We start from the raw sequence: 12,237 nt of genomic DNA, 5'->3' as shown, positions 1-12,237 counted from the left end.
AGAAAGGCCATGCTTTCAGACTGAAAAGGGCTATTTCAGGAGTTTGTGGTGGGGGTCAGGGAAACGTCAGCAGACTCCCTGTTTTCTACTGAAATTGGACAATACTTTTCTAACTAGTGATCGCGCTACTTACAGAAGATTCAACTGCCTTAAAAAAAAGAAGGTCCCTTGATCCAATGTGCAGAGGAATAAGCCAGCTGGCAACATGCCCCCTCCTCTGTGAGGCACAGGCTCTCCCCTGGCCCTGGGCTGCGGAGTTAGGCTGGGGCCCCAGAGCACCTCAGCCCGGGCGGAGAGAGCACCCCAAGCAGCTGCCACCACGCACCTACTGCATAGCCAGTGGGGTGAGCACCGCAGCCAGTGTGCAGGCCGCCCCGCACTCAAACGCATGCTCTCCTCTGGGTCTGCTTCCAAAGGCCTCCCAGGGACAAGGAAGCCTGCTGGGTATTGTGAAGTGAACCATCAAAAGACGCTTGCTGGAACTTCCGCAGGGTTCTGTGCCCTCACTTGGGGACAGGCAGGGTGGGAGCATGGGGCTGCCCCAAGGTGATCAAAGCTTCAGAGAAACGGAGGCAACATTCGAAAAGACTCCAAGAGAGGAGGGGGATGTGTTCTAACCACCTCATCACTTCTTTCTGCAGTGTCAACCAACGGCCTTCCCCAGAATCAGGACTTCCCCACAAGGAGATGCCCATCCCATGCAGGACACAGCTCCACGCCTCCGTCCACACCGACCCGAACCCCACCAGCTTCGAGCAGGTGCCGTAGACGTGCACACACGTATACACATGACACCGATGTTATGTGCTAACATGCCAGTGTGTGTGTGTGGGGGGGGGAATAAAAGTAAGAAAATTATCTTTTTAAATAATGAAGTACAGATTTAATCCAAGCATGTTATGTTTTATATATTTAGGAGAAAAAATAACATGAAGTAACACAACGGTGAAAAATTGGCAGCCGTCATTAAAAGAAATGTCCTTTCAAAATGTGCTTCCGTTTTTCTGAAAGTTAATACACCCAATTCTTTCAGGCTCAAGGAAATGAAACTTCAATAGATTATCTGATAAGACTGATCTCTGGGTAAGTGTCAAAGTGTAAGAGTCTATCAAGAAATACTTGATTTTCCAATAGGTAGAGTGACCAAAGTATCACACAAGTACACGTGTGTAAACTAAGCTTTGAGATGCTGACTCTGTCTATGAAATAGCTTCATGCTTAGGAAGAAGAGGAAGCATGTTTAAGCGTGTTTGCACTGGGACCTAATAATGCAAATGACTCACTGTTTCGAAACAATTTTAAGAGAAGCCTACTGATCATTCTGGAACACTCCATGGATGCCCTGTAACTCACCCAAAGCCACAAACTGTGAATTATGAGCACGTGGGGGCTCTGCATCGGCTGCCAGGAGCCTGGGAGGGTAACATCTAGAAGGTGTGCATTGTCAGGGATGGCAAGGACCAGGGCTTTCCAAAGGGTCTGCTGCACGGGGGCCTCCCCACCTGAGCTCCCTTGCAATGAGGCCACTGCTGGCTGTTCACCTGGGCACATACGGACTCTCCTTCTTGGCTCCCTGGGAAGAACTCCTGCTCCAGAGGCCACCAGCTCTGAGCTCCCCCCGTCTTCACTGCTGACCAGAGCCAGGCTCCTCATGTTCTGATAAGAACACTCAGTTCCTCTATTTAAAGGGTAAGTTGATAACTGATGTAAGTAAAACTTATTGCGTTGCCACCCACAGCTCCTCACTCCCAGGCTTTTAACCTCTGTACACAATAACCTCTGTCTTAAACACGAGAGACTCCTAACTCTAGGAAACGAACAAAGGGTAGTGGCAGGGGAGGTAGGTGGGGGGATTGGGTGACTAGGCACTGATGGGGGCACTTGACGGGATGAGCACTGGGTGTTACAATATATGTTGGCAAATCAAACTCAATAAAAAAATATACAAAAAAAAACCAACCTCAGTTTCTTGGAAAGTTTGAGTATGAAATAACGTATGATGTTAAATTGCTCAGTTTTCCTCATCACCCGGTGTCGGGAATTAACAGGAGGTTTATCCAAATCTCACTTGCATTATAGGATTAGCAGAGCGCAGAAAAGTTCAATGGTTGAAAAATGAAGAAAGCGTCAAAGCAACTTTTCCTGAGACGGTTTTTATGTCTGCAATACTTTAAAAAACCCAGACGGTGGTAGCTCTAGAAAAGCCAGGGTTAGGGTGGATGCATTCCTGAGTTAATACCTGCTCCCTTCACACATGTAAGCACTTTCTATTTCTACTGACACTTTTGAGAGCCTTCATCCATGACTCAGCGAAATCTAGCGGTAAAAGTCCTGAAATCCCATCCCCATTTGCTGAGTCCTGCTCTGCGAGCCACAAACCCAAACAACTCAACACCTCAAGCAGTAACATCTCCCCAGCAGAGAGTCCACTTTGGGTCAAACGTCTACAGTTAACCAGAGTTGTTCCCTAAAAGTATTTCATGGTGATTTGGAAACTAAGCCCATCAGAAAATCTTTGTAATAATTTCATTTCCAAATTTTCCTAGATTGTATTTTTAAAGCAAAAGTTTTTCCTGTGCTTTCCCCCCTCTTTTTATTAATCTGGGTGGAAGAAAAGCACACATTTCATTTATTGTCTGGATTACAGATTCTTATTAAACAAACCAGAGCTCATTATAAAATCAATATCAACTTAACCACCATGCCCCCAGGAGGAACAGCAGAAAGGTCACTCTAAGAAATTCAAACAATTTTCCTGCTGGAAGGGCATGATTTTAATTACAGATACTATTAATTAGAGCTGTCACCGGGAAGATTTTTTTTTCTGTTAATTATCACAAACTCGGTTCTAAGTATGCAATTTCAACCTGCATTCTTGCCAAACTTAGTCACTTTTGCATGCAAGCCCAACCTTTCCATTCTATCAATATTTTATATTTGAATTTCAAAGTATATCAAAGGATGCCATGCTTTCTAAAAATCCACCCCTGTGTGATCTCCCGTCTCTTGCACACAGAACAGAACTGGTGTGATAATTTATTTATGTCCTGGCACAGACACAGCCTAGAAGCCCCGGCATCCTACACTGATGGTCTTGCTCAATAGAATTTCTGGATAAATTCTTACTAGTTTATGTGACTTTTTTTTTTTCTGGGCTGCTTCTTCAAACGTGATTTTTTTTTTTTTTTTTTTTTTGCTTTGAAGCAGAGCTGTGCACTGAGGCTGAAATGCCATCTCCCACACATTCGAAGGTGCCATTTCTTTATAAGAGAAGATCCTACTGACCTGCCTTGCGACCTCCTCCAGAAAACCAGAGTTTTTCTCTATTCAGTGGTGATACCAAGAACTTTCTAACAAGGGCCAGGGGGAGGCTATCTCTTGGTCTCTTTTAAGCATAGTGATTTTATAAATTCATCCAACTCCTTTTGTGGGTCAGCGCCAGGGTGGCCAGCGGAGCAAAAGCAGCCAGCTCGGACAAGCTCTCGGGGGGGGGGGGGGGGCACCTGGCAAGACAGTATGGGGGGAGGGTGGTTCTAGGAAGAGCTTGGGAGCCCCCTGTGTAACTGTGATACTGAATATTCAACTTATATGTTATTGTAAAATGCGATGCATTATTTACAAGACAGACGTGCCACACATCATAATCCCCTGACTAGAAAAAACAAAGAATCTGGCCCAATGAGGGAAGATATTTCACAAGTATATACTGATTGAATTTTCAAAACGATAATTAAGTATTTTACCTTCCCAAATGGGAACGATGCTGATTGTTGTCACCTGACTTGTATGTGCTGTGGGCTGGCCCATTCTCATTGCTTTAGGATGTCACTAAATGTGAAGTGCATGCTACAGAACTCCCAAACATTCTGTGAGTGTTTCACTGTCCCTTCTGGGCTGCACCCGCCTTCCTCACACTCTCAGGGGCTTCTGAGTTGTTTCCAGGTGTGTGTGGAATGGCCGCGTGTTTCAGCACACACCCGCCACCATTGCTCTCATGGAGACGTCCTTGGTGTACTTCCCGCCGCTCAGCACTGGATTGCCCTTTATCCAAATAATAGTGGGGGGTGGTGATGGGCCAGGTCAAAGGGTCTTTTTGTATAAGACCTGAGGAAGTTGATGATCTAAGAGACATCTTCAAATGTCTACATAACCAATTTATCTTGCAACTTTGGCATCTTTCATGAATAGTGGCCAAACTAAGATAACAGGTCATACATGATTCATGTTTTGTACTTTTTTCCACATTTCTATTGAGCAACCTGTTCTCACGACTCATGGAGACTAGCCGAGAATAGAGTAGGATTCATACAAAGCAGTAAACCTGTGGTTATAGGGTGTTTACATGAATGCTGATGAGTAGCTGCAAACTATGAATAAATGAACCGCTGGGAACAGAGGGGACAAACAGAACCCATACCTGATAGGCAGCTGTAGCATCTGGGCCAGAGTGGTCCCCTACTCCCGAAAGCTTCTCTTGTAGCCTGGAGTGGGACGCGTGGCGCAGGCAGTAGATGACACTCGAGGCCAGCAGGACCCCAACCATGGCCACCACAGAGACCAGGGTGAGCACGATGAACGGGGTCGAGTCCTCTTGCTCTGCTCCTTGCGGTAGAAGCTTGAGCTTGCTTTTCTGAAGAACAAGAGAGAAGGTGCATGTTAGGACCTAACAAATTAGGACCTCCTAGAGACCACCCTTCTCCAAGTGTCAGGCTCAGCCCAGCACTATGCTGCCATCAGACCATTCAGAACAGCAGCCCTCAAACTAGCACCCACAGACTGCAATGTTCTCAAAAGGACCTGGAAGCATCACTTGTTTCCCTTACGGACACCATTTTTCTAACCATAACAACGTCAAGCCTTTGGCAGCTGATTTGCTGCCTTAAGTAAAAGTGCGCATCCCTTCCTCTAGACAAGTGTGAGGAAAATACAGCAGTTTATCCCGAGCACACACCACAAATGTTTGGGGGGGGGGGTGCCTAGAGCACAGAAAAGTCAAACAACTCTACAGCACACAGCACACAGGGGAGGCAGGTTCTCCTAAGCTTCACATCTGCATTCTTGAAGACAATTGCAGGGGGGCCGCCTCCAGAGGAACCTGCTGCCGACACCCCCACCGACCTGCCCCTGCGCACACCCGCGGGACACAGACCCCAAGGGCACCATGCACCGAGTGCTTTTCCCTGAGGGAGCTGCAGGGCTTTTGGAACCGGAGGGTCCCGAGTTCCCTTCTCATGGTGCGGAGCCTGAGGAGACCAGCCATCAGATTCCCGTTGCCCTGGGGGCAGGGGAGAGCCTCCAGGTGTGCTTCCCTAGGCTCCACGGGCGACAGGTGCCTGGGGCTCCCGGTCAGCTTGTCGGCAGGTGTACTGGCCACAGTCAGGGCAGGGAGGAGGGCCCCTCGGGCAGCGCGCCCTCCAGCCTTCCTGGGGACCTGAATGGAGACGTGCGCCCCGCCTCATCCCAGCTTGCTACAAGACGAGAACAATTAGCAAACTCCTTTCCACCACCTAATTTCGCGTGGTAACAAAATGGATTTTTCCCCATGAATGCCTGGTCGGCCTGTTCATTATGTGTCTTCTATTAGTAATCTTCTGCTCCGTATCCAGCCTCCCACCCGCTCGTTCGCTCCTGTCCCCGAGTGTACACAGGGCCTCCTATGTCAGGCCGGACCATTTTTATCTTGTAATCATAAAGGCCACCAAAGCAATTATCGCCGGTCTTGACTGGAAAAGCTGGTCATTAATTAGCCTCCTTTTGCCTTCCGTGCAGCGGATTAGCTGGTGCCGGGACTGAGTTAATGGAAACGCGGGTTAAATGAGAAAAGGCGCTGGATTTTCTTGCCTGGATGCGCGGCTCCGAGGACCGCGGCGAGGCTGGCAAGCGGCGGGAGGTGCACGGAGGGGGGGGGGGCTTGGGAGAGGGGAGGGCTGGCGGGGGAAGGGAGCCGGAGGGGGAGGGGAGGCGGAGGGGGAGGGACGGAGAGGGAGGGCTCGGGGTGGAGGGCGGGGGCGCGGGAGGCGCGGGCCGGGCTGCCGGAGGCCAGTGTGGCGCGTCCCGCGGTAGCCCCCGGCGGGGACCCTCCCCTCCCGCCTCTCGCTCGCCCCTCCCTCCGCGCCCGCACGGCCGCCCCCAGAAGGTGGAGGCTCCCGGAGCCGCGGACCAGCCGCCCGCCCCCGCCGACCCCGTTCCCTCCGCACCCCTGTCCCCGCCCGGGTAAATAAACCGCGTGGACCCCGCCCGGCGCAGCGAGGCCCAGCAGTGCCGGAGGGAGCGCGGCCGCCCGGGGCCTGGCCTCCGCGGCCCCAGGTCCCCGCGCCCCGGCCTCCCGGGCCCCGGCCTCCCGCTCCCCAGCTCCCGGCCCCGGCCCCGGCCCCTCGATGCTTCGCTTGCGTCCCCGTCCCCGGTCCCGCAGCGGCTTAGCGCCCGAGGGCGCAGCGAGGCTCGGGCCAGGGTCCCCGCCGCCCCGGGTCTGCGCTCCGCGGCTGGGGTCGCCAGCCCCTCTGCTCCCCGAAAGAGGCCGGAGGCACACCTCCGTGAGGGGCGTTTCCACTAGGACTGTTCGCCCCCCTCCGCCCGCGCCCCCCGCGGGGCAGCCTCGCCTCGGCAGACCGAGCGCGCACAACAAAGGAGGCGGCGCGGCCGAGACGGGCGTCCGAGTCCCTCCGCCCCGGCTCGGTCCGCCTGGCCGTCGCGGCGCGTCCCCCCAGCCCGCCCGGGGCAGCCACTGGAAGTCCCCGTGTCCCCACTTGGGCCGGGCGCCAGCGCGGGGGACCCCTCGCGCTCACGTGGTTGCCGGCGCCCGGGACGGGCCTTCCTGGGCCTTCCTGCCTGGCGCCGCGGAGCGCACACGCGGGTGCTGGCCAGCCCGGCCTCTGGTGGACGCCCAGTGCGCACCCGACGGGGGACCACCGGGCCGTGGGTGCCCGGCCGCTCACCGTGTGAGGGGCACAGGGCGGGAGGCCACGGAGACAAGTGGCAGGCCCTGCCCACACACCAACCTGGCCCAGGTCGGGGGCAAAGGAGAGACCCCAGGCTGGACATGCAGCTTGGAGGCCGCACCGAAGCTCTTCCCACGGTGGCCGGGGCACCGACGGGTCATCGGTCATGGTGACCCAAGATGCGCTGGGCACGCACGGGGACTGGAACAGGGCCTGCCGGCTGCCCCTTACTCAGCGCGAGAAACTGACTCAAAGGTCAAAGAAAAATGTCAAGGAGAGCGGCGGACTGCCTCCAGAGCTCGGGTCCCTCCTCTGGAGATCCCGCTCTCCCTCCTCCCTGCTCGCTGCCCAGCTCCCCCGACCCCACCCCTGCGGGTCCCAGGTGCTGCTGGGGGAGGAGGGGAGGCGGGGAGGAACAGGACCAACCCCCCTGCCCACAGAGTCTCATTTTCTCTGGTCCCCTCTACTTCCAAGCTGTCCTGCAGAGAAGGGTGACGTGGTCCCGGGCAGGAGGGCGGCACCCTGGCTGACATCCCGCAGCTCATGGGGATGGCTCCTCCTGCAGCCAGGAGAGGGGTCGCTGAGGCTGCTGATGGCGGAAGCGCTGGGTGACCCATGCATGGGCTCGGGGTGGAGGGGGGTGGGGGATCGGAGGGTGTGAGCCAGAGGGACAAAATGCACCCTCCCTCCCATCCGTCCTGGCTGTGATGCTGAGGTGGCCAGTCCCTGCGGGGCTCGGAAGCCTCCCTCCTGCCGGCCTTGGGTGCCACCGCGGGAACCAGAAGTCTCTCTTCCTTGCCCCTCCCTGCTCCCAGCCCGCACCTCAGTGGGTGCCCACCTACCTAGCTCTGAGCCGCAGGGCCCAGTGAGAGGAAAAACTGGTGCTGGTTGCTAGCCTGGTCTTAAGAATCCCGGAAGAAACGAAAATTTATACAGATTTTTTCAAAAAAATAAAAATTAAGGAAAGTGAACTCCCCTTTTTGGCATAGTGATTGAGCTTAAATAACTTGATTATTTTATCTCCTTTCTTTTTGTGGAATTAAGAAAACAAACAAAACTTGGAATCCCTGCTAACCACCAGCCTGATATGTGCTGGGAAGTGAGTTTGATCCTGTCCTGCTCCAAGTGTGACCTGGGTGGAGGGGGGTGCTCGGTGCTCCCCCCCTTTTGCCCCTCCCCAAGGCTGAGAAACTTGAACTATTTGTGCCTTCCCCAAATTTTGTCCTGGGGCTGGGTCCTGCAGAGAGCCCACGACTAATTAGAGGTATCCTGTCAGTCTTGGCTTGGAATTGAAAGAAAATAATGCTTAAATATTTATGACTTTGACATTTATAGTCAGGCATCCTTTAAAAGCGGAACACCTCCTTCTGTACAGTGGCAGAGAGGTCACACAGGAGCACCGGTAGCTGTGTACCCCAGCATGCAGGAGTTACACACACAAGCACTTAATGCTAAGTTCCAGATGCAGGAAAAGTACGATTTTTAAAAATAATCAGGAATAATGAAGTCAACCTTAGATCAGGTTATATGTATCTTGGCAGAAAACTGCAGTACAATATTGCATATTTCTTCCACTCAAACATTTCCACCTGCAACTTCTTGAGTTTAGAATATAAAATATTGCAGAAGCTGTGATTTGAGATAAATGTGACCACAGAGACAACTTGTGGAGTTGCTCTTAGAAATTAGAATCTACAGATGTTGTCCTGACCTATTTAAACTATTTTGATCTGTGCTTGTAATGTGAAGCGTGCATGGGGCTTCCTTTACATTGTCTTCTGAGCCATTTATGGCAAAATATCTTCAAAACTTTTTTTCTTTAGCTGTCCATGTGGTAAGCTTAAAAGAGAGAGGAAAAAAAAAAGAGAGAGAGAGAGAGAACATTTTATGCTCAAATGCGGTTGTGAGGACTAAGGCAGCCACACAAACACAAAACTTCACGGTAACAAATATTTATGGACCAGGAGCTCCATTGAGCATGTTTCCAAGCCTGTGCCCAGTGAACAGTTAACAATAGCAGTCCCTTACCTAAGCCACTGACTTCAATTGTAAAATACACTTGTATCCAAAACTTATGGGCACAGGCATTTAATTTCATTAATATGAAACTTCTAATCTGTGCATGTTTTCATTTGTATCATTCCTAAGGACTTGGCTTTGCAAACCCAGCCTCATGCTGTGCTCCTCTGCACTTTGGTTACTATGATTGTAATGCTTTCTTTCCCTGTAAAATTTAGAATTTGATTTTAGACACTACTAATGAGTTGCTACAACAAATCTGTCTTTGCTTTCCCAGATGAAAAATTTTAGGATTACTTGGAAATTTCAAATAGATTTACTAAGATGTATTTACTAAAATATAGTGGCTATCACTTTAAGGCTGATCAAAAATTTTAATAGTTTTTGGGCCACGGGAATGACCAAACTTAAAAATATGGGGGAGGGGGGTCGGTAATGTCTTAAAATATTTTAAAAGTATTTTTTAAAGCTGTTAACTGAACTATTTTTAATTTGGAATTTGCCACAGAATTCTCATAAATGAGAGAAGTCAGGCGGAAATAATCATGTATTAATTCTCTGCATTACAAAATCTTTTCAGAAGCTATTATCAGAGCAAGAGGCATTTCGGTCTGAATCCAGGGTGGGAGAAATCCTTTGTGCAAGTGAAAGCCATTGTTCCTAGCGCAGATGAAATTGTACTTGCAAATCTGCCATTCAAGTAGCCAAAAAAAAAAAAAAAAAAAAAAAAAAAAAAAAAAAAAGGCCTATATAGGCAAGAGAAAAGAATGCCCAAGAAATAATTATTCCTAAATGAAAATAAGAGGGGATACCCTATTTTAAAATAAGCCATTTGTTTATTCTTTTCAGGCACAGACACAAAAATAAATATGCAAAAGATAATAAATTATTTACTTGCCATCTTTAAGCACTCCTAGAACACCAGTTTTGGGGAACTACTCTGTTTTAAGACATCAGGGAAGATTTACGATATTTATGTTTAAAGGGGGAAAACCACTGTTGTGTGAACTAATTTTTAGTAGAGCTTGATACACAGCAAATTGTCTTGGGGAGAAGAGAGAGCTACCAGCTGAGAACAGACCAGGAATGCTGGGCCCCCAGAGGAACCCTGACCCTAGCCATCTTTCCCGTTTTCCGCGGCATTCCCACCGCAGACACATCACACACGGCCAACACACTCGATGTGCCCGCTCCTGCTCCGTGTTTACCGCGGGCGCGTAGTCCGCTCCCGGAGGCCTGTTCCGTCGCGCGCACTGGCCCGCCTTCACGGTCAGGTGTTTCCCAGGAGCCGAGGTCTCCAGGAAGGAGTCCTCCCAGCAAGGACCAGACCCTCTCCAGGACTGGAGTTTCGCCCGTCCTCTGGCTGCGAGGCCAAGAGACTCCAGCCAGCGTCCCCGGCCTGGCCCCGGGGGCGGGGGTGTTGGTGGTCAGGACCCCACCGTGGTGGAGCGCAGCTGTGCTGCAGTTTCTCTCACCTCCCCTGCCGGGTCCCTGCCGCGATCTCATTTACAGGAATCCCGCAGAGGACCAAGGGATCAGGCTGCAGGGCCCCCGACGAGGGCTCCTGGGAGCCACAAGCACTCGAGGCACGAGGCTCTCCAAGAGGTCCCCAGCCCCCTACCCCGGGGGACAATGCCGTGGCCAGACTCCCTGCCACAAAGCACTGAGGCCACTGGGCACCGGGTGGTGTCCCTAACGATGCCTGCATCCTTCCACCGGGAGCCGCAGAGGCTTGCCAGGCATGTCTCAGCTGTGGCCCCTGCCCCCGCCCTGGCCAACCCTGCTCCAGCTGAGTGGGTGTGCTTGCTTGGGTGGGGGGCGTTTCCTCTTGAGTTGATAAAAAGAAATGAGTGTCCCTCCCCCTCCTGCACACAACTCAGCACCACGACGCACTTTTGCTTGCGTCTAAATTCAGGGAACCCTGGCTGGGCAGAGACCACATGGACACACCGCACCCTGGACCCCAGGAGGAGAGGCCCCCGGTGCCCAACAGGGACGGCCACATGTGGACTTAACCCCGGGGAACTGGGAGCCAGAGTGGGAGGACGCACAGGGGCAGGGGATCAGCAGCAAGGCCGGGACAGCAGGGCCAGCCCTGTGGGGCAACCAGCGCCGAGAGGGTCCTTGCTGACCCCTGCGTGTGCATTTGGGAGCCCTGGCAACTGTGCCAGAGATCCCCCAACCATCCAGCGGGCAGTGTGGTAGGTCAGCGCACTGGTGACACAAAAGGGCAGGAGACCCTTTCGGGTCCTAAAAAGCCAGTTCCGCTGTGGTTTCCACCTCTAATTTTGGGGTCCACCTGACTCCTCCAGGGAGACTTCTCTAGAACCTCGAGGAGGCTGCAGTTCAGAACCACACAGGTAGTTAAGGCAGGCAGGCGATGATGTCCCTCCTTGAGAAGTTTCTCTCTGCAAGCACGCAGCTGCCTCACCTAGGGGTGGGAGGGGGGGTGCTGAGAAAGCGCAGGTTCTGTTTTGGGGAGGGGAGGTGGCCACACCAAGGCGAGTCTCCAACAAGCACGGGGTTGGGGGGCAGTGCTGGGGGGGCAGTGCTCAGAAGATCCTGCAGTGTCACCATGGCCCCACCTGCCCATTGCTGGCTCCTCCCTGCGACCCCATCCCAAACACCCTGACTGCACACAGCCTTGCTCCCGGACCCAGAGAGGCAGTGAGGAGTGCCCGAAAATGGGCTGGGAGGGAAATGCCCCCCAGTGGTGCCCCTCCATCCTGGCTGCTCTTCCCTCAGTTTCCTCTCCTCTTCCCACACCTCTGCACATCAGCATGCGCTCCCCCTACCCCCACGCCCCTCTCTCTTGACGATCTGAACCGCCCAAGTGGCTCCCAGCAAGTCCAGGAGGGAAGGCCCCAGCCAATACTGCCGGTCTCCAAGGTGCGGATGTGTGTGGGGGGACGGGACAGCTGTCACCCCCCTCCCAATCCTTGCAGCACCAACCCGGTCACCCTGGGATGTCCCACCCAGACCCACTGAGGGGATGGCCTCAGACCTCCCCTGCCAGCCAGAGCCTTTGACAGGTGTCCTGCTTTGAGTCTGAGTTAGCCCTGCACTGGGCTCTCCGACGTCCAGGTTGCCCATCCAAGCCCCCAAGTGCACCCTCCACCCTCCGCAGGCTCTGGTTCCGCACACACCCCCACCCCAGCTGCCCGGCTGCCCGGCCGAGCCCTCCGTGGGTCCCTCCTGCCTCCTCCCTCCTTTCCCCCAGCCCCTCTCCTTTCTCCTACGACCTCACCGGTGCCTGCGCCCCGCTCCCGAGCTCCCGGTT

At 53.1% G+C, this 12,237-nt stretch overlaps 1 protein-coding gene across 2 annotated transcripts in view; it reads right to left on the bottom strand.

Moving 5' to 3' along the window:
• Positions 1 to 12,237, bottom strand: part of PTPRN2 (protein tyrosine phosphatase receptor type N2) — a 720,648-nt gene that overhangs the window by 104,910 nt on the left and 603,501 nt on the right. For both annotated transcript variants that reach the window (XM_055335454.1, XM_055335455.1), the window contains exon 13: positions 4,418 to 4,630. In XM_055335454.1, coding sequence (XP_055191429.1) covers positions 4,418 to 4,630 — 213 coding nt within the window. The remainder of the gene's footprint in view (positions 1 to 4,417; positions 4,631 to 12,237) is intronic.

Source organism: Nyctereutes procyonoides, unplaced genomic scaffold (assembly GCF_905146905.1).
Source record: "Nyctereutes procyonoides isolate TBG_1078 unplaced genomic scaffold, NYPRO_anot_genome, whole genome shotgun sequence".
In the NCBI taxonomy this organism is placed as follows: Eukaryota; Metazoa; Chordata; class Mammalia; order Carnivora; family Canidae; genus Nyctereutes; species Nyctereutes procyonoides.
The sequence above is the reverse complement of the archived record's forward strand: the minus strand, read 5'-3'. Positions and strand labels throughout refer to the sequence as shown.